The sequence below is a fragment of the Perna viridis genome, chromosome 13 (assembly GCF_037379345.1).
Source record: "Perna viridis isolate PV_CMFRI_1.1 ecotype Kerala chromosome 13, ASM3737934v1, whole genome shotgun sequence".
Classification (NCBI taxonomy): domain Eukaryota; kingdom Metazoa; phylum Mollusca; class Bivalvia; order Mytilida; family Mytilidae; genus Perna; species Perna viridis.
Window position 1 is genome coordinate 10,301,507 of NC_142457.1, and position 20,914 is coordinate 10,322,420.

General features: G+C 32.2%; 1 protein-coding gene across 3 annotated transcripts; it reads left to right on the top strand.

The window, feature by feature from the left end:
* The first annotated feature begins 722 nt into the window (after positions 1–722).
* On the top strand, positions 723–20,209 carry LOC148599524 (uncharacterized). 3 transcript variants are annotated; one of them, XM_088559399.1, is made up of 8 exons: positions 723–870; positions 3,707–3,841; positions 5,079–5,200; positions 6,825–7,139; positions 10,974–11,145; positions 12,597–12,775; positions 14,594–14,657; positions 16,352–20,209. In XM_088559399.1, the coding sequence occupies exons 2-8, from the start codon at positions 3,731–3,733 to the stop codon at positions 16,523–16,525; spliced, it is 1,137 nt and encodes a 378-aa protein (XP_088415525.1). In that variant the 5' UTR covers positions 723–870; positions 3,707–3,730; the 3' UTR covers positions 16,526–20,209. The 3 variants fall into 3 exon arrangements, with proteins under 3 accessions (XP_088415525.1, XP_088415527.1, XP_088415526.1); XM_088559401.1 differs by having other exon boundaries at positions 724–887; XM_088559400.1 differs by lacking the exon at positions 723–870 and adding an exon at positions 911–1,058.
* Positions 20,210–20,914: the final 705 nt, after the last annotated feature.

Below are 20,914 nucleotides of genomic sequence, written 5' to 3' on the forward strand. Positions count from 1 at the left end.
TGGTGACAGTAAACAACATTTCCAGGTTATGGAGTATACATTTTTCATATGCTGCCTTTTCCTTTGATTGTATTTCATTCTGCATGGTGTCTATATATTGTATGTTGATCGTCTTTATTTCCTGTTATCACGTTTGGACTTGCAAGATAACTACTTTTTAGACCTTAAAGATAACTAGTTGACATATTAGTAATTTCAAGTATATTACATTGCATATTTTCCCATGTTGTATGACAATAGCAGTACTTTCTTTTTCCCCCGAGTGTGTGTTCTTACAAAACGAATTCGTACCCACATTTTTTGAATATATTCCTTTTTGATTTCATCAAAAGCTCGATAAACGTACAACATGTATAAAATAGTGAGATTTTCGTGACAACACAAAAAATGTAATGATGAAGATTAAGCATATCGCAAAACAAAGAAAACATGTGCTGAATAGTAAGCTACTAACACAGATACAGGAAATATATGTAGCTGATGTTTTTACACAACTGTTCACGATGTTTGATTATCATTTAACTGTCTTGAAATAAATGGTACAACATTAATTTCTCTAGCCATTCGTTTTATTTTTCTTTCGTGTTAGAGAAAATTTCAATTTCTACCAATTTTAGTACAATTTTTTATATTTCCATTATTTAATTTTGTTTCGTTTCGCAATGTAGTCAACTTCATTTCGTTTTGAAGTAGTGTAAATTTTGTTTTGTTTCGTAGTTTATGACTGCCAAATATTTACTTCCGGTTTCGTTTTCAGAAAATCTGAGTTCTAGCATAAGGGATATGTCATGAAACGAGACGGCCATATCAACCAAAATATGAAGAAGAAATATATTTATTTTACATTGACACACTGAGCAAGTTTTGTGGGTTTGTGTTTAAAAAGGGTTAGGATTAATAGAGTGTAATTTTGCAAAACGAAAGTAGAAAAGAATCCGAAAACCATTCCGATTTCTGTAAAATTATAGGCTGGTTTATATAATTTCCCGAAACTTGTCCCTTCTTATTTAATTGTTATTCATATTACTGTGTCTCAATGCATGCACTAGAAATTGTTGGTAGGTAGTAGCTAGATTTTTATGATGATTTGCAATTTGAATGGATCTCATCTTCACATTCCCACCAAAAATGATATCCCTGCTGTTACATGTTATTGTGACAGGGTCATTTCCAATTGTGAAGAATATGACATTGGTACAATATTTGTATTGTTCCATTGTTGGAATTTTTTTTTGTAAATTAGTCAATTAAAACAACTTTAATTTATGCAAGTCTTGAAGTGTAAACTGACCGATTTATTATCCTTTTTTACTGTATTAATTAACATATGGAGATATTAGTTCATTTAAAGTTATCATCAACATTTTTTAAATTAATGTTAGACGCTTGGCGTATGATCTTCAACAGTGAAGGAATGCCAGAAACTCAAGAAGAAAAAGTAATGTTTCATTTTACTACTTACATGTAATTAATTACAAGCCTTATTTTTCTTTAAATAATTATACCTCAATACCTATCTGTCCATACTCTCTTCCGTCTGTAATTCCTTCAGTCAGTACTTCTTTCCGTTACACAGAGGGGTATCCATCTCTAATCCATTTTGCCTTTCAGGTCACTGGATGGAATATTATGGAACTTTCACAGAATCTTTATTATTTTATGACCTTGGGTTTTATTTTCAGTCTGAATACTATTCACCGTATGTAAGCCTTGTTTTTGTATTATTCAACATGATTGTCATATAATGAAACTATTTTCAAACAGTCAGGGAAATATTTCAACTGTTAAATAATATCCTATTGATGAGAGCAAATATGGTATACTGTAAATGTATTAATTTTTGCTATGTACTATTTTTTGCTATTTTCATGGTGGGCAGGAAATTAAGCATGTAAAATGGTTCTCGCAAAATTGATTTTTTACACTATATAACGTTTATCATGTTTTGAAGCAGCAAAAAATTTATACCAGTGAATAGGTTCAGAATCAAAGTTCATGTGGATAGTCATGTTTTTCATATTTTGAGGACTAAAATTAGTCCTTGTAAAACATGTAAGGGAACAACTATTTGATTCTAAGGGGCTGGCAAATTTTGTGGGGTCAAATTATTTATTTTTGACATTTTTTTTATTTTCTAGGAAGGGTAGGCCAGAATATTCATTTTAAACTTTTTCTGGGTCAGAATATTTATATCCCAAAAACTGCCAGGCCCCCACCTCAGGCTCAGATGGTTGTCCCCTAATTTATAAATTGTAGGGTTATTTTTATGTTTTCTGAAAATATGATAAAACATATAGTATCTTTAGTTTTTGCATGATTTTTTTAACATTTTTAAATCCCTAACACCTGTTTTCATTTGTTTAGAAACATTTGCAACTATAAAGGATTATATTTAATTAAAATTCAATAATTAAGAGGTCCAGTATCATGACAGTGACACACAATTCAATGGGTTTATTCCTGTTTCTCTCAACCTTTTTATTCACACCTCAGACTTAAACAGAATTAATCAAAGCAGAGGATTAAGAGGCCCATTTAAGGGGTATTCAAACATATAAATCAATTGGTGTAACTTTAATAGCATAACAAATTCTAAAAAAAACTCAAATGCCGTAGCCTGCCTAGATGTACCATGGATTCAAGTTTGTGCAAAAACCTGCAGACTGATTTTTACACCACAGATTTTATTGATTGAATTATTTTTTTTATTTTCTAAAGATTTTCAACTCTTTTTAACAGAATCTATTTAATATCTACTTCTTATTAATAGGAGAATTCTTTAAAGTTTGTAATTTTAACGATGAAAATCTTTTAGATTTAAATTTCTTAGTTTTTAAATGGAATATCCTGAAGAGTTTTATTCTTTGAAGAGTTCTATCCAAATTTATAATTGTCTCTCATAAAATTTTCTTTAAGAATTGCACAAATAGTTTTTTATTGCATTATAATCTATCTATCTATATTTTATGGATGGTGAGACGTTAAAAAACAATCTATCAATTTTGCTCTTCATGTAACATCAGATTTTTTGTTTCTGCCAAAGTTTTAACAATCTGTTTATTAGTAGATTTTTTTTACCTAAAATTCCTACAAGATGGATTATAAAATGATTGCTGTTGTTATTTTTAACTTTATGAAACATTTTCTTAATTTTTTGGTAATATCATCAAACTCAAGTCTCACTCTGTCGAACTCATTGGTACAAAATGCACAACAAGCATTGCATTTGTCATTGCCCTGTTGAATGAACCTATGCTGACAAATAAGGCATTGCTGAGCTTTGCTCAAACTTTCATAGGAGTATGAACATACCAGGCTGACATTTTAGTTCCATTTAAGGAGGTAGACCTAGGGTAAGGTCTAGCCCTCTACATAAAAATAAGCAATAAGCTGGTGTAAGTGAACCTACCTCTTTCTGCCAGAAATCTACTGATTGATTGAAATCCAAAATTAAAATGAATACACACTACATAGTAGCAATGTATCTAATTTTCCTGTGGGATGATTTAAACACTTAAGTTAATTATACTTGTTTGTAAATATCAGAGGTTCATGTAATTTTCATTTTGAAAAACTATGTTCATATAAAATATGCAGATTAGACAGCAATATATATCTCTCAGAAGCCTATCTAGTGTTATATTGGAATGGATATCAGCTCAATTCAAATTGTTATAGAAAAATTGTATGTTGTGATTTATTGTAGGTCAGAGACCCAAGTTAAACATCAATGCCATCTGTTGGTCTGACTGAAGTAGAAAGGAACCATAGAAGGGGAGGAGTGTTGAGAAAGTTCTCCATGGCATTGTTGTCACCATCCAATACACCAGTAGTTGTAGCAGTATGTACAATCATTTATGCAGTGTACATTTGTAAATCTGATTATGATGGGGACTATGAACAAAATTTTGTCTATTTCAGCTTCTGTTTTGATTTAATTTTCCAATTGCATTAAGCTATTGATTGGTTGATTGATTAAGTGTTGTCTTTGTAAGAGTCAGGCAGTGAGTAAACATAGTATCATTTTGATAGTGTAATTTGACTCTTTTCACGATTAGAATCAAGGGAAAAAACAAGATTTTCCATATGTTGCTGCATTGAGATATAATTTCATTGAAATGCACTGTAAATGAACATTTAAAGGACTGATAACTCTGTCAAAAAACTCATTTTCCTAACATTCTTTAGAAAAAGCTACGGGCAAATCCAATGATGATGAGATCAAATAATGGTCTTTTCAAATAGAGAAAGCATCCTTGAGTGAAATCATATTGTCAGATCAGTGGAGTTTTGACATGCATGTTTCTGATTTTTTCCATTTTGCCTGATTCTCATACAGAAAAAATAAAAGAAAACTATTGGATTGAAACCATTTTATCCTAGTTTATAATCTAGTAGAGACTTTTAAGGAAAATGGTGACTCCGCTGTGAAGTGTGGAGAAATTAATTAAAATTTCTATTGATGGTAGTATATGTTTGAGCAATCAATCAAACAGACCCTCTTTGATACTAGTTGGACATAATGAGTCAGATTTTTATATACATGTACTAGCACACAGAAGCAACAGCTTGTAGGTATGGATGTCATACCACAAAGACACATTGCTTTGTAGCCAACCAGTTAACACATATCTCTTGCTTATTGGAGAAGAAGTGACAACCATTTAAAAAAAAAATTGATGCCCATATTCTTTAATTTTTTTTTATGTTTTATTTATATTTTATTTGTATGTAGTTCCTTTTTACCTTTTTAATGTGGCTATTATTCACATACTCATTATCCATAAATTTTAAAGCCATTGGACTCAGGTATGACCTGACAAAGGAATAAATCTGCAACCTTCAGTAAATAGATAAACACCATAGAAATCAATGTATTAGATTCTATTTAGTATAAGGCTTGAGGTATATTGGAGAACTGTTATGTATTTTTGAGCGATAGGAATAACCAAACTTTAAGCCTCAAATGCTCATCAGAGTAAGGATATTATCAATATTAGGGAAACATGATTTTACAACTTAAGGTAAATTTGTTAAAATATATTGTCAATGCTGGATTAATGCTGTGTCCTTTTCAGGTTGGAGTAATTGTTCAATGTTTCCTGTCCAGCTGTCTATCCCTGTTTTACAGTTTGACCTTTGCTATTGTTCTAGCATCTTGTTGTATAATGTATTGGCCAAGCAGTACTACTGAAACAAGGTATATCTTTCGAAAAGCTTCTCAATCAGTCAATTAAAGAAACTTTGCTTTGAGCAATTCAGGCTCCTGGGAGTCTCTACTTTTCTAAATGCTTCCTGAAAAAAAATATATACAGGGATAATTTTTCCCGCTTGTTAGGGTGATTCCGCTATTGTGAATCCTCATTTTACCATAACATTTTACCATAAAAATTGTTTAATTTTTTTAATGAATATTTACTTCTCATTTTGCCAATTTCTGCTTTGTTTATTGACCTCATGAAATAATCCCTGCATATAAAGGAGGGAGTTGAAGCTTTTCAGGATAGATAGGAAATGACATTTAATTGCACTGTGAAACTTTTCCCATCAATCAAGGTTACTCTCCCACTCAGTAGTGTGTGTTTTTTGGAATTCGTCAGTTTGTCTGTCATTACTTCTGTCCAGAGTGTGTCCAAATGAATTGATTGATTTCAAATTCAGTATGTGGTTTAATGTATAAGATGGAGCATACATTAAATTATGAGCAGTTTGGTTGCTGTTTGTTATCAGATTTTTGATTGGTTGGATTTTGTTATAAAGAACTATTGAAAAGATCTAGCTTAAGGGTGCCGTACAATTGGGAGTATACCTAGCAGGATGACAGATGCAACTTTGTGTTTTACTTGCCCCAAAAAATATCTTCTTTTCTGGAAATGTGCCTGAATTGAGATTTCATTCTATTTATGGCAGGTTGGGAGGATTAATCTTCACCTTGAAGCCAAAATTAAAATTAAGATCGTTTCCTCTTATCCTGCCTCCTTTTTTTATTTTTAAAGCAACATTTTTCACTTCTTTGTTCATGGTTTTTACAGAATGATATGAACTTAGAAAACAAATAATTTCCCTACTTAAGCAAGGAGCTTAGGTAAGGGGAAACAAACATTTTTATAATATATATATATATATATATATACATGCAAATTTGAATTAGCTTCAGACTGGTTATTTCTGTTGGTGTTACCTTATGGGCCTTTGTCCCATTTGTATTAAGACTGACTATGCAAAAAGACATTTTCTTTTGTCTTGCTACCAGCAAGGAAAAATTAGAGTAGGTAGGAAAATTATTTTATTTTTCCCATAACATTTTACATTGAGTTTATGGGGAAACAATCTAGACTTGTGATTGAGCAAAAATGTCCATAAATTGTTTAGGGTAGGCACAAAAAAAACTAAGGTAGGTAGGGTAGCGGAAAACAGACATATTATTTTTTTTGGTCTAAGGTGCATCTAAAAGAATTGTAATTTGTTTGGGTTCTCTCTGAAAGTAACACCTTATCAGTTGCAAGTCTAAATAGAAAGAGTAATCAAGGGAACCAAGATTCTAATGGAAATCAAAGGAATATAGTCTGGGGACAAAGACCAGACAGGAAAAACAGACTAACACAACAAAGAACACTAAATAACCAAAACAAATTAAATGAGCAACTCGTACTCCACTAAAAACTGGGAGCATGGACCAGGTGCACAGGTAGGGTAAGTGTCATCTGCTTTTTCTAGAAACACTTGATGAGCTGCTCATAAAAAGTCAAGTCCAGGGGAGACTAAAGTGGAAAGGAAAACTGACATGTTGAATAAACTGTGTATGTTTATATATTTTTTTTCAGCAATGAAGAATCTGAAACTGCATTGAGTAAACTAGTTGCCAAGCTAACCAAAGAAAACGAGAATTATAGACTTGAGCGAGACCACAGCTTACAAAAAATATCTTCATTAGAATCTCTGAAACAAGAGAACGAAAATTTAAAAAAACAAATAGAACGGCAGACAATAAAATCAGAGGAGTTGTTGTATAAATTAGCAAGGCTTGAAAAAGAGGATGAAGTTCGATTGGTGGAGAAACGGAATCAAGAGGATATGATATACTTAGAGAAAAGAAAATGTAGAGAACGTATTGATGAAATGGAAAGAGTTGTTGAAAGGTAAATTGCTGCATGATTGCTAAATTTTTTTATAGTGCATACAGTGATTATGTTCAGGGGATAGAGTTGGTATTTCATTGATTGAATAACTATCCAATGATGGACTACCTTTATGTGTAGATAACTGGACAATTAAAAAATATAACTCAACACATAATGATAAAAAATATAAATTTACTTCTCAACTGTCTGCAGGAGGTTCACTAAGTGATCATAATTTTATCATCATTATTATTTGCTAGAATTTAGACTAACTCTATCCCCTGATTATCATCATTGTATGTGCTGTAATTATATCCCTGTATATTTATCTGTCAGTCTACATGTACAACTACTAAAAAACTCTTTAAGGGATTTAAGGAAGTTTTTATACTGTTGAATAAATTGTTTTCGGTCAGATAATTGTATCACCTTGTCGTTGTTTGAATCCGTTAACTTCGTTTATTTACTAAAACTTGAGTAAAACCTATCCAATAATTTGGAAACTTTTACATATTGTTTCTAGGGACATGGCAGAGGGCGTTATACATGTAGTTTTCAGATGTTTTTGATCCATTTCTTTTATTAAATAAACTTTTTTTATTTTTGGTCTGATTTCAATTTTTTTTTATTTGATACCTTACAAAATTTGCTGCCTGCTTTTTTCAATCAGATTTCCGATATCACCCCCAAAAAGTAGACTGTTTTTCAGTGTTCTAGGATTTTTTGGTTAACTTGACTTACCACGGGAAAATGACTTACCCAGACTTTAAATGAACTTACCCACATTGAAAATAACATTTCAAAGACAAAGTATGAGTCATTTGATTTGGTGACAAGTGCAACCATTTTTAAGAAGCAGAGAATGTGATATATTTTACTGTCTGATTCTTATATATGAATACAATTAGATAACAAGGCAATAACAATTTTGATTCTTCATTAGATTGAGGGGGGGGGGGGCTCTACCTCTTTTGAGGATGTGTCTCCAAATGTAATGAGATCCATTTTTATTTTGAATTTCCCACCATTCAAACATTAATATTGTATTTAAAAAACATTGCTGGGCATAACTATGATAAAGAATAATCAAGGGAACCAAGGTTATAGCTGTAATCAAAAGAATGTAATCCAGGGACAGAGACCAGACATGGAAAGTAGACATACACAACAAAGAACATGAATTAACTAAAATCATACATACAAAGTAACAAAAGCAAATGAGCAACTCGGACTCCACTAAAAACTGGAGGCATGGACCAGGTGCACCGGTAGGGTAAGCATCTTCTGCTTTTCTAGAAAAACTTGTATGGGAACTTTTACATTTTTATGGCTTTTTACCCTTTAGACACCTTTCTCAGACGCAGCTGCCTCCTCTCCCATCAATACATTTCATATTTATTTGTAAGCAAATATATAAAGATGAAAGAAACTATCCATCTGTTCTAAATTATGAATTTTGAAATTCGGATTTTCTTATTTTACTGTTTTCGGATAGAAAATGATTGTTTTCGCATCACGATCGTGTTTGACGTCAATGGAGGAAAAGAGATCTGATAGGATTGTGATGAATAAAAAAAACCCAAAACAATCATGTTTTCTAAAGAATAAAACATAAATTCTGCTGAAATAAATTTAGAAATAATTGCCACAGGCCGGGAAAGTAAGGACTCGTTTTCAACATACCCAAACTTAAAAACTGACTTCCCCACGGGTAACTAAAGGCTCCCAAAGGACTTTCCTGCCCTGAAAACTCACTTACCACAGGTAACGGGTTATGGGAATCCTAGAACACTGTTTTTGGGGGTCCAATTATAAAAATGTTCAATCAAATTTCCAATTGTGTCCAAACCAGTTGCTGTGTCCATAATGAACTGTAAGTCACTATGCTTAAGTGTGTCAATAACTAATATTGTGTCCACACTTGCCCCAACTGTTCAGGTGTCCACCACTGTGGTAAAATCATGCTGCCCTCCTCAAAGCTTATTATTCAATCAGATTTAAGATATATTTTTTGATTTTTGAGTTATAAGGAGTCAAAGGTGTCCCACTGAATCATGCAGGAAACTCTTGGGATCTGACTTTTTCTAAAGCTCACACAAATAAATTTTATATTTTCTTGCAATGTGCACATATTGTATATGTAGTTTATAACTTTGAATCACATGCACTAAATTTTCCAATCTACATGTTCAAATTCTTGTATTCATGTTGTACTTTGATGAGTTTTGGTATACTGGTATATGTGGAGACCTAGGTAATACATTTCCTAAATCAGTCCCTTAATGGCAATATCTGTAGTGAACTAAGTTTAAGGCAGCTGCCCTTCATTCTGTATCCTACAGTTGAAGTTTTTGTAAGAACTGATTTACATTAATTTTCTAAGTATTAGGTAGAAACTTAATTAAAAAACAATTTGGTCTCATTTTGTTGAAATAAAGCTGTTTTTAGGCAGTTCACACAGAAATTTCTAGTGTTTTGTCATAAAAAAGTGCATATTTTCTAAATCTTTGGTGTGTGGAGGTTCAAGTCATTTATAAGTAATTTAGTGATTATTCTTATAAAATCCAGTAGCCATGGTAACATACTGATAAAAACATTACTGATTACAAATCAGGGGTGCCTCTCCTAAACTAACAGCCAAATACTATGTTTTATAAAATATCAGGCACTTAGACACTACCACAGGATGAAAGCATGCTTGGAGTAGGTGGAAAAAGGTTAAAATAATAATACCCTTTTTGATTCATTCTCTCACAATTTTAGTCCAAAAAGTTTGTGCGAAATAAGAGAACCTAATACGGCAGGGGACTGAAACATTTCGGATACCATTTTTCATTTAAATTACAGCTGTTTACCATAACATATATTACATCTGTCTATGTATAATCAATATATCCACCAAATTTCAACTTTTAATTTTAAGTTTTACAAAATTTGACCGGGGTAACTTGGTGTGCGAAACAATGCGCCTTAATGTAACTGTATAGTGCACCTTAAGGTGCTCAATTTTAGCAGTAGTACAAGGACTGACACCTTAAATTTGAAAATGGTGATGGGGCTTTTAAGTTAACTTCAACAGGCCAAAAGTCACAAAAAATTTCTGAAGCTTATGCATGTGAACTGATAATTGTGAAGGCTACAGTACCTGAACAAATCTGTGCAACTATATATAAATGTGATCATTCATGAATCACTGATCTGTCATAGATTGGTTTGCAAAATGCAAAATGCAGATCTACAATTCTAATTTCAAAGTAAATCTAATGTGGCACTATATTTATTTTGAACCAATTAAAATTCTGAAATTAACAAGAACCGATCATCAGTCAAAATTACATATCAAAACTGTGATTAGACCTGTCACCACTCATCAGTTTTTGATCTGTCAGCGATCTTTCAATCATGTGTCACCGATCTGTCATATTTTTGTGCAAATCCGTTCAGGTACTGTATGATGGATGCCAATCTAATTAAAATTTGAGCCATCAAATGTTCCATTTCGTCACTGCATATAGGGTCAAACAAAATCTCTTCCAAATTACTGTTGAGATGACCTTTTCAGAATCCTCTGGGTTTTTCCTTTGAGTAATGCTTTTTAGTTAGATTGGATGGATGCATGGAATAATGTCAAAATTTACTCTACTGTAAACCAACTTAATTCAGGATATCAGTATGATTTACATGTACTGTTTATTTTCACAGCTAACAATCTGTGTACATGTATTCAATGAAGAAACTTGTTTATGACAATTTATTTTTTTGTTTCTTTCTAATGAAAATAGTGAAAATAAATTGTTGTACGGGTTTGATATGTAATAGATTTACAACTCTTCTCAATAATTTGTTTTGTAGGTACAGAAAAGATGCTGAGCAGCTGAAATTTCAGATAGAGCGAGAACAAGACATGTTTAGAAAACAATACTCTGAAGCTGAGACTCAGTTAATGACAGAAAAGCAACAGAATCGTCAATTTGTAATTCAATTACAGGCAAAACAACAAGAAAATCAACGTATACATACTGAGGTATACTAAGTTATTTAGTTCAGAGATAATTCATGTTGACTCCATTTTATCACATGTTTTACCATAGGGTTGACAGAGAATAACACCCAAGGTTCAATTAAGACAGATTTTACTGTAGTGGAACATGTGTAAGTAAGTTGTTCAAATTAAATCTGCAAAAAAGGTATATTATTTGATATTCCAAGCAATATCCCTGTTAAAGCTATTTCAAAAAGACCTATCAGATTGTGGAAAAATTACAAACAATTTACCTAAAAAATTTTCCATCAAGAGTTAAGGTACAGTAGGCCCTCTTTGAAAACCCTCTCCCTGACCAACAGCCACTTGTCTTATGCAACCACATTTCAATTGCATTAACTACTTATATTGCAAATAAACCCAAAAACTCCCCACCAAGAGTTAAGGTATAAGTATCTATTCATTTGTCTGTCTGTCTGTAGTACACCTTATAGATCTGGCATTAATTTGATAATTTTTTATATGGAGATGGAGAGTATCATTGTAATTTGGATAATTACTGGTAATAGTATTCAAATCTATTGACATGTAATTAGGTACAACTAATAAACCATTTAGCTGATCTTTATGAAACTTTATATGAAGTTGTGACATCTTATATAGATGTGCATGAAGTATACTTACATCATTTTATAAAGGGAGGTTATCTTACTCATGTAACTTGAGGGCATTGCTAGTTGTAAGGTTTGAGTATCACATAGGTGTTAACTCTCCCTCTTTTTGCGGGATTCTCCCATAATGTGATACCATAATATATATAGTTTATTTGCAGATTTAATTTGAACAATTTACTTACACATTATACTACTGTAAAACCTGTCTTAATTGAACCTTAAGTGTCTCTGTAAGAATCAGACAGTGGATGAAATATGGTAAGACAAAACCCACCAATTTGAAAATGTAAAATTTTGACTATTTGCACCATCAGTAAAATTTTGACTATTTGCACCATCAGTAAAATTTTGACTATTTGCACCATCAGAATAGAAAAACAAGGGGAAAAAAATCAGGTCTTATCATTTTGATAAATTGAATTATAATTTCATAGAAATGCACTGAAAATGAAAATTTAAAAGGTTTAAACTTTTGTAAAAAAAATAATTTATTCTAACATAATACATGTATTGAAAAATTTCTGTTTAAATCCACTGATGTAAAGATCAAATAATGGTCTTTTCAAAAAGACAAAGCATCATTGAATGAAATCATATTGTCAGATTGGTGGGTTTTTGACATGATGTTTCTGATTTTTCCCATTTTGCCTCATTCTTAGAGAGACTTGCACTTAAAACCTGTCTAAACCAGACACTCTTTGAATCCCTTCAAATCAGTTTAAATATATTAAATGTAAAGAATTACCTGTCTAAACTGAACAAATTGTACAGTTCAAAAGCGGTTTAGATTTTTTTACTGTATTCACAATTTTTTTTCAGGCCTGGAATGAGGTACTTAAGCTAAGAGATGAATTACAGGTGAAAGATAACAGAATGGAAGAATTGAATAATAATTATCTGTTTACACTGAGGGAATCTGAGGAAAAATGTACCCAAGCAGAGAGAGAAATTCATAGAAATAAAGAAGAAATCAAGTTGGGCAAAGAAAATACACGAAAGTAAGTTTATCTATTAGCTATACTTAAATAAATGTATGAAGGTCTGTCTGTCTGTCTGTCTATCCGTACATTAAATGTTGTTTAAAACTGAAAATACTTAGATGGATTTTAGATGTTATTCGTGAAAATACTAGTCTTAATGAAAGCAATTTTGGTTTAATTTGGTTTTATTTTTCAGGAATATAGAAGTTTTAACATTGCTTGTCTTTGAAAGCAATGAAAGTTTTTCTCCTTAGTAAACGTGTTAATTATAGCAGTGGCTATTTTTTGTGGATTCTGTCAAGTGAACAGATTTGAGGGTATTAATTTTTGTAGTTTTAAAAAATGACAAGGGTTCTATAGTTTTAAATTTCAATTTTGCGGGTACCATTTTTCATGCTTTTCTGTCCACCACAAAAATAGCAAAAATTGGTACACCGTGAAAATGAGTACTTTTACAGTATTGAAAATTTTTTATAGTTTTTGGTTCATTGATAAAAAGAATTTAAATTTATTATAATTTTTTGCATGAATGGATTCAGAAATTTTCAGAAGAAAAGTAAGTTTGCTGAAATTTTGCACAAACTTAATTATAATTTTGATCCAAAGGGTAAGGGTCATCAGTCTCTGGGAATACACCTGGATCTGCCACTGGTTTGCAAGATTATTAAAATTTATTTTGTAGATCAACAATATTTCAAACTTAACTAGTAGCGGGGGTATATAATGGCTTTGTATAGATGTTGTATAGATTGTAGTAGTGGCCTATTGATGTCTGTTGCACTAGCAGTATGATACTTAATTAGAAATGAATGATGTCGCCCTAATGTCATTGTTAGTCATTGATGTGTCTTTGTGTCGTTATTTGACATTTTAGTTTATTTTGAAAGATTGTCATCGTATTTTGTTATTGTGGATTTATTACTTTTGTTGTTGGGGCCTTTCAGAGCTTACTTTTAGGTATGTTTACACTTATTGATGACCTTTTGGTGATCTTTGTTAGTATTTACTATTTTTATAGGGGTTATATAATGGTGCATTTGTTGGGTTTCACTATCTGATTCATTTTCTATCTTCTATTTTTATTATTGATTAAAATATTTAAACAATCTATAATTTAACTATAAATGTAAAGTCTTTCCAAAATTGATACTTTGGTATTTGTCTTTTATAATTTAAGACCAGCAATTAAAAGCTCATTTACTTTTCATAGGTTGGAAATTGTCAAAAATTTAATTAATACAAAATGACTGTTAACAATAACTCTGTTATTTAAAAAAAAGGCAATTGCAAAGATGAGATGACTACAGAATATTGGGCAATTGAATGTTCATACTGGCTTTATCATTGGGTATCTCCATTTAGCCCTGTTGGGTTCAATTGAGATATTCTGTGAGATCGCCAGTATGAAAAAAAAAGCCTAATATTCTGTTTAATGTAATTTAAAAGTGTCATTTTCTTTTCCTTTTTTGTATTTAAAAAAAAAATATTTTCAAATAGCCTATTTTGTTGAATTGACCCAATAGCGTTGTTCATTTGCCACATAAGTCATTCAACTTCACTGGAATGTAATGAATACTTCAGGAACGGAATTCTTGGACAACTTTTCACACATGCTAATAAACGGACCTGTTATTATTGTATCAGGACTAGTACGCTTTGACAAGAATTGTCAGTCTGTGTACATCACAGGAAAATACCACAAATTACCCATAGTTAAAATATCAAGTGGTTTCATTGGATTAGCACATTTTATTGAAATGTTGTCTTTATAGTGCACAACTTCAAAGAATTTGAATTTAATTTTGGTTTATAAAATTTTCTTATCAATTATTACAGACTTGCAGAAAAACAGAGGGAGGTAGAAGAACTAAAAGCAAGATTAGAATCACAAGCATCAAGAGTAAGCACAAGTTGAGATTGGGAAGGAGAAAGAGTAATCAAGGGAACCAAGATTCTAGTAGAAATCAAAAGAATGTAGTCCAGGGACAAAGACCAGACATGGAAAACAGACACACACAACAAAGAAAATAAAATAACCAAAATAATACATAAAAAGTACATACAAAGTAACAAAAGGAAATGAGCAATTCGGACTCCATTGAAAACAGGGAGCATGGATCAGGTGCACCGGCAGGGTAAGCATCTTTTACGTTTCTAGAAACACCTGCTGCATTGCTCATAAATTTAAAATCTGGGGTAGCGGAAAGAGAAAATGAAAACTATGATATGTTGAACAAATCAGCTCTCATGGATTCACCGTAATGATCCACTAGTTCTTGACAACCATAAAACTTCCGTAATGATAGAATGGTGGAGATGTTATGTTTTTATATGATCACAAAAAATTTGTGGTCCTATAATGATCATCTGTGTCATCTTTGTCCATTACATCATTCATAGACACTTGGTTTTGCTGCAATAACTTGAATATAATTTGGTTGTGCTTAAAAAAATTTTTCAACATGATTCAAAACTGCAAAAGAAAGGTTTGTATTGATTTTATGGTCCCCCATTTTAGCCCCAACCATATTGGAATTAGGGGCCAAAGCAAGCATTTATAAAATTTAAATATATTACTCCAGCAAAAGCTTATTGATTGTTCTACAATATTGTACACCATTAAGGTGACAGACTGGGGTTGATTTTAGGGTTAAGACTTGAGCCACAAAGTAATGAGGGCCAAAAAGGGGCTAGAAACAAGTATTTCAGACTTTAACTAGATGACAAATATATGGATCTTTTCGGAAATGTACCATAAGATGCCATAACACCATTTAAGAATGCTCAAATCTGTTTTGGAGGTAGTGACTTCATCCTATTAGGAATCAAGGGCCAAAGAATGACCAGAAAGATGCAATATACAGATGTCTAGATGATAATTTTAGTAAAAGGGAATTAATCATTTGAAATTGTACCACAAGGTGCCATACCCCAAAAGAAGGTTTGGATTGATTTTTAGGGAGTGGTTGTTACAGGAACCGTATAAAAATTAGTGCCCAAAAAGGTGGCACTTTAATATTGGTAAAACTCTAATCCTGAAGTGTGTCCATACTGTTTAGGCTTTGACTTCTGTGTTTGTTTAAAGCTGAGTCCTGCAAGGCATTTGATAGAGTCATGAGTAACCAAGATTTCATGGCAGGAGGTGTATAGTTTAACTCTTGCTTTTTTTGCAATTTTAGGTAGAGTGCCAGCCAATCATATAGCCCCTAGTTTTACCCCTAATTTTGGGTTTTAAACCATTACAATTGATATCAAATAAACATAATTTCATATCACATTGGTTTTAAGAGTCATTGTCTTGTTTTCCTTGTGAAATATTAGAGTTTTGTCTCAGATTAAAATTAAAATTCTGTTTGCTATAAAAGATGACAGGATTACAATGAAAAAACAAACTGTACGATACAATGCATAATTAGACAATATTTATTTTAGTGTATTTTTTTTCTCTGGAATCTTTCATACATTATTGTAATATTTGTGAAGAACATTCAAAGGACACATGCCTCTATCCATGTGGCCATACAAAATTTCAATGAAAATAACTGTAGGATATGATGCACAGTCAGACAGTATTTAACTTCAATTTTTTTACAGGAGGCCTCCATACCTTGCTGTAATATTTGTGAAGAACGTACAAAGGACACATGCCTGGATCCGTGTGGCCATACTCTGTGTATGGTGTGTGCAACAGAGATAACATGTAGGAACAATAAATGTCCTGTCTGCAGAAAGCATATCAGCAAAAAAACCAGACTGTATTTTACCTAACAGAGGTTATAAAATAGGACATTTCAGTTTCTGGCCCCACCCTTTTTAGGGCCAGTCTTGTGTGTAGATTGCTATCACCACTCTGATGCCAGTTTTAAGGTATAATGTTTGAGTAAATGCAGTCTTCAAATGTGCTTGATCAAAGAGTATGGCTGACAAAGTCTAAAATTCCTAATCAAATATTCATCAAAGTGTTCTAGAATCTAGTACATGTATTTGTATGGCTGTCTTCTCAGGTTAATCTTGGTTATTTATTGCCTGAGTGGTTGCACCTGTAGGACAAATTTCAAGTCAAAAGGTTTGAACTTCCCTGAGGACTGAAATACCTGATAAATTGTCAGGTAGATAGCTGAATGTTTGCTCTTCTCAGGTTTAGCAATTAGTTGGACTACTCTGACTCACATTCCACTTGAAGTAATTTGAACAAAAGGTCTACTGTAAAAGCAGTATGTTTTTGTGGTACATGTATACTTATGACTGTTTTTGGAGTAGATTGAAAAGGAAAAAATGGCAACTTTGAAAATCATAAGAATCAGTATAATAATTATTTTGACAATCCATGACCATTCATTGGTATAGTTGTTTTTATGAAATGTTCCATAGACTTTCTCCACACTAAATAGATAGTCATTTAATTTTCCTGGAATCATCTGTATTTCTGTATTACTTTGATTGATATTTATTTTTGACAGTTTTAGTTCACATTAATAAGTTTTCTTTCCTGAATGTAATTTAAATGATGAAATATTTTTTGAGGTCACAAATTATGAAAAAAATGAATAGTAAAAAAAAAAAACGAAATTTATTAAACAAAAATATATATATATATAAAACGTAATTACTAGCCTGAGAAAAAAACTAGAAATACTTTGAGTAAGCTCACAAAGAGAATACCACCACTTCAAATTTGGATTTGTTTCGCTTTGGAGTCATCGAACAGTAATCATATTTCTTTAGCGTACCTACATATGATAAGCAACCTTCTTATGAAATAACATTGAAATTCCTTGAGTGTGTTTATGATGTTAAATGTAATGTCATTAATCAGGATTATCTCCCTTTGGAATTCTTTAAATGTTAGTCACAAATGCCTGTCATGTGATAAAAGCCAGATACCACTGTGGGAATAGAATTAAAAACATGTATTCCTTCATGCACATCTACATATGATGCCCAACCTTCCTATAAAACTTCATCAAAATCCCTTGAACAATTTTGGAGGAGTTGCTTACAAGGAATGTGGACAGACTGACAGATGGACAGACAGGGTGATTCCTATAAACCTCCCAAACTTCGTTTGTGGAGGATATAATTACAGGTTGTAATGTATTTTAATGTATAATTTGAAAGTCAGACCAAGACAAAGGGCTTAATTTAATAATATGTACACAAACACCTCAAAAACAATAGGAGACAATTTAATTCATTTTTTCTTAAATGCAAAGTACACAGGTGATACTTGTACAATCATTACCGTTACCTCATTGGGTGTGTGTCCCTTTAATACAAAAAAGTTGTGAAATAAAATGTAATACTTATCTTCCCAGTGACTGGTTCTTAGACATTTAAGGCCAAGTGAAACAACTCACACACCAGACAGGTTTGGTTCATTGGCCTATTAAGACAAGGCAGTACAGTGACATTTTCTATCGAAATAAAACAGCTGAACTTTTGATATTGTTACAGATTTTTGTTGTTTTCTTCCTGTTCATTTGGATAATTATCTAGGTGAATGTACCAGTTTTATTTTCTTAAAATGAAGTCGATCGGGTTGTTCGACATGTAATAGCCAACTAGCCTGTCTGGTATAAGAGTTAATTCCCTTTATATGAAAGCAGTAAATGAAAAAGAGGCCTATTGGTTGTGTTTTCTGAGGAACTTCATTTTAGCAGTACTGCTATATCACAAAACATGGTTTGTATAAATGGTGCTGTATCTCTTTTGTTATATGTGTGGTCTGTATGTTACAACCAGTAGTTTTACACTCATACTCACAGTGATTAGTTATGGGGGTATTTAGTGATTCATTCATTTATCTGTTTTCAACATTTTGGGTTACAAATTTTATTTTTCTACAACTCTGCTAGATCTCATCAAACTTTTCAATGACATATTTTACTGCAAAACAAAACCCTTTTATAGCTCACCTGGCCGAAAGCCAAGTGAGCTATTGCTATCAACTGGTGTCCGTCGTTGTCGTCGTTAGCAATTTTTCAAACTCTTCTACTTTGACACCACATCGCCTGAATAGCTGAAATTTTGCTGCTCGGGTGTTAAACCCCATCAATCAATCAATCACTTGACCAATTTGAACCAAACTTGGTATGAATGAATCTTGGGGTATCCTGCATAAAACTGGTGTGGGGATTTTTTATCTGTTGAAAAACATGGCCGCCGTTACTAAAAATATAACATAGGGGTCAGACAGTAGTTTCTCGCATATATTTCCAAAACCACTAGGTTTAGCCAAATTCTGACATGGGTTAAAAGCGATTCAGGTTCCTGGTAGCCTCTAGTTATCAGAATATTTCTCATTTTCCACTCTTGAGTTATGGTCCTGTGTCAAGTAGAAATACAAGACTTATAAAATCTTATTTATTATATTATCGAATAATGCATTTAGTAATTATGAACACCAAATCAACTTGTATAGAACGCTTAAAACTGGCTTGCAAACTTTTACACAATGTTTTGGACTACAAAACAAAGCCTGTTTTTATTGATGTTTATTTTGAATTTACCATTTTTTGAGTTATTTCCCTTTGTCTTGTAGAAATAATAGATTAATTTAAATGCACAAAAATGTATTGCATTGGTAACTGTGATCACCAAACCAACTTCATGTAGAATACCTTTGAATAGCTGTAGCAATAATTCAATACTTGTATGTACTAACGAAGTACCTAGTTCTGTTTACAATACCATTGTGTACATTTGTTTATTATTGCTTTATCTATTGGTAATTGTCAATTGAATTTTCTTTTTTGTTTATAATATAATACCTGGAAAACATGATTATCACCCTGTTGTATCCTTGCAATAACAAACACATTACAAACATTTACTGCTAACTGAACCATTTTTGGACTTTAAACATGGTTTGGTTTAGACAGGTGCTTGGTTTATCAAGGTTCAAAGTACTTTGAATTGATGTAATGTGAAACAGGTTTTGTGATTTTTCAGAGTTCGGTTTAAACAGGTTTCACTTAATTCGAAATTGTTTAATGCTTCAAATCACCTGCAAGGCACTTTTAGAAAAGCTTTCATTTGAAAGATCACTATTGAGATTTTGCAATCTTACGGGCATTTAAATCAATTGTTTAAGTTTACTCTATATATGGAGTCACATGAAGAAGTGGGGAAAAAACCTTTATAAATACACATGTATAGTGAAAAACAGTATTACTGTTATATGCAGAACAAAATTAATTAAAAGCTTTACCAAACTGAATTAACAATCAAAATAGTCTATGATTACAATGCCAACATAGTTCATACTCTGTTGTTGCAATCTGTCTCTGCATCCATCATAAATAGATTTTTTAAAATTTAGAAATGTCACATGAAAAAACTAGAGTACCAGCATTTTTTTATGTCACATTGCCTCGTTGAGTATATATTTATATGCAATTTTTTTAGATTATTTCTATACGTTATTTTCAATAAAAAGTTCTATTTTTCTAATTGTTGACTTCATTTGTTTTATAACATTGTAGTTTTTGTTAGTGGGAGGCTGTCTTGGCTCCTATAGATCTTCTAATTGGTCCATCACTGCATGTAGGATCTAGTTACTGTTTAGATTACCTTTTCAGAATCCTTGGCTTTCCCCTTACATACTGTTCAGACAAACTTTTTGGAATTCTTTTCCCATTACATACTGTTCAGACGAATTTTTTGGAACCCTTGGGCTTTCCCCCTTACATAATGCTTAGATAACAATGAAAGCTGTATGCAGTCTGATGATGCAGTGACTGAACAGAGCAATGGGTAGGTCTTATTTTAATTAACTGGAAATATCTTTTTCTGTTTGTTTTTGTTTTACATAAATTTTGAATTTTCTGTTATGTAATAGAGTGTCCGGTAAGTATGGCTCAGTGCAGGTTATGGTTCATCATCTATTTGGTATTGGATACATGTAGTTGAGGGGAAGTTGTTCGATGGGAAGTTGCGTTAGCTAACAGAAGCAAAAGCCTGCTGTTAGGCATGCCACCCCACTCGCATATTGTTTAGTCTCTGAGCCAACCTGTTGTCATTCTTTCCCCTATGTGTTTGGTTGGCAGGTAAGCAGTGACTACCAATTTTTAGCTCACCTGGCCAAAGGCCATGTGAGCTATTGCCATCACTTGGTGTCCGTCGTCGTCTGTCATTGTCGTTAACAATTATACAAAA

Coding starts and splice junctions, on each gene's coding strand:
- LOC148599524 (XM_088559399.1), top strand. CDS start 3,731: ATGCCATCTGTTGGTCTGACTGAAGTAGAAAGGAACCATAGAAGGGGA. Junction 7,140..10,973: donor ATGGAAAGAGTTGTTGAAAG/GTAAATTGCTGC, acceptor TTTGTTTTGTAG/GTACAGAAAAGATGCTGAGC. Junction 11,146..12,596: donor ATCAACGTATACATACTGAG/GTATACTAAGTT, acceptor ATTTTTTTTCAG/GCCTGGAATGAGGTACTTAA.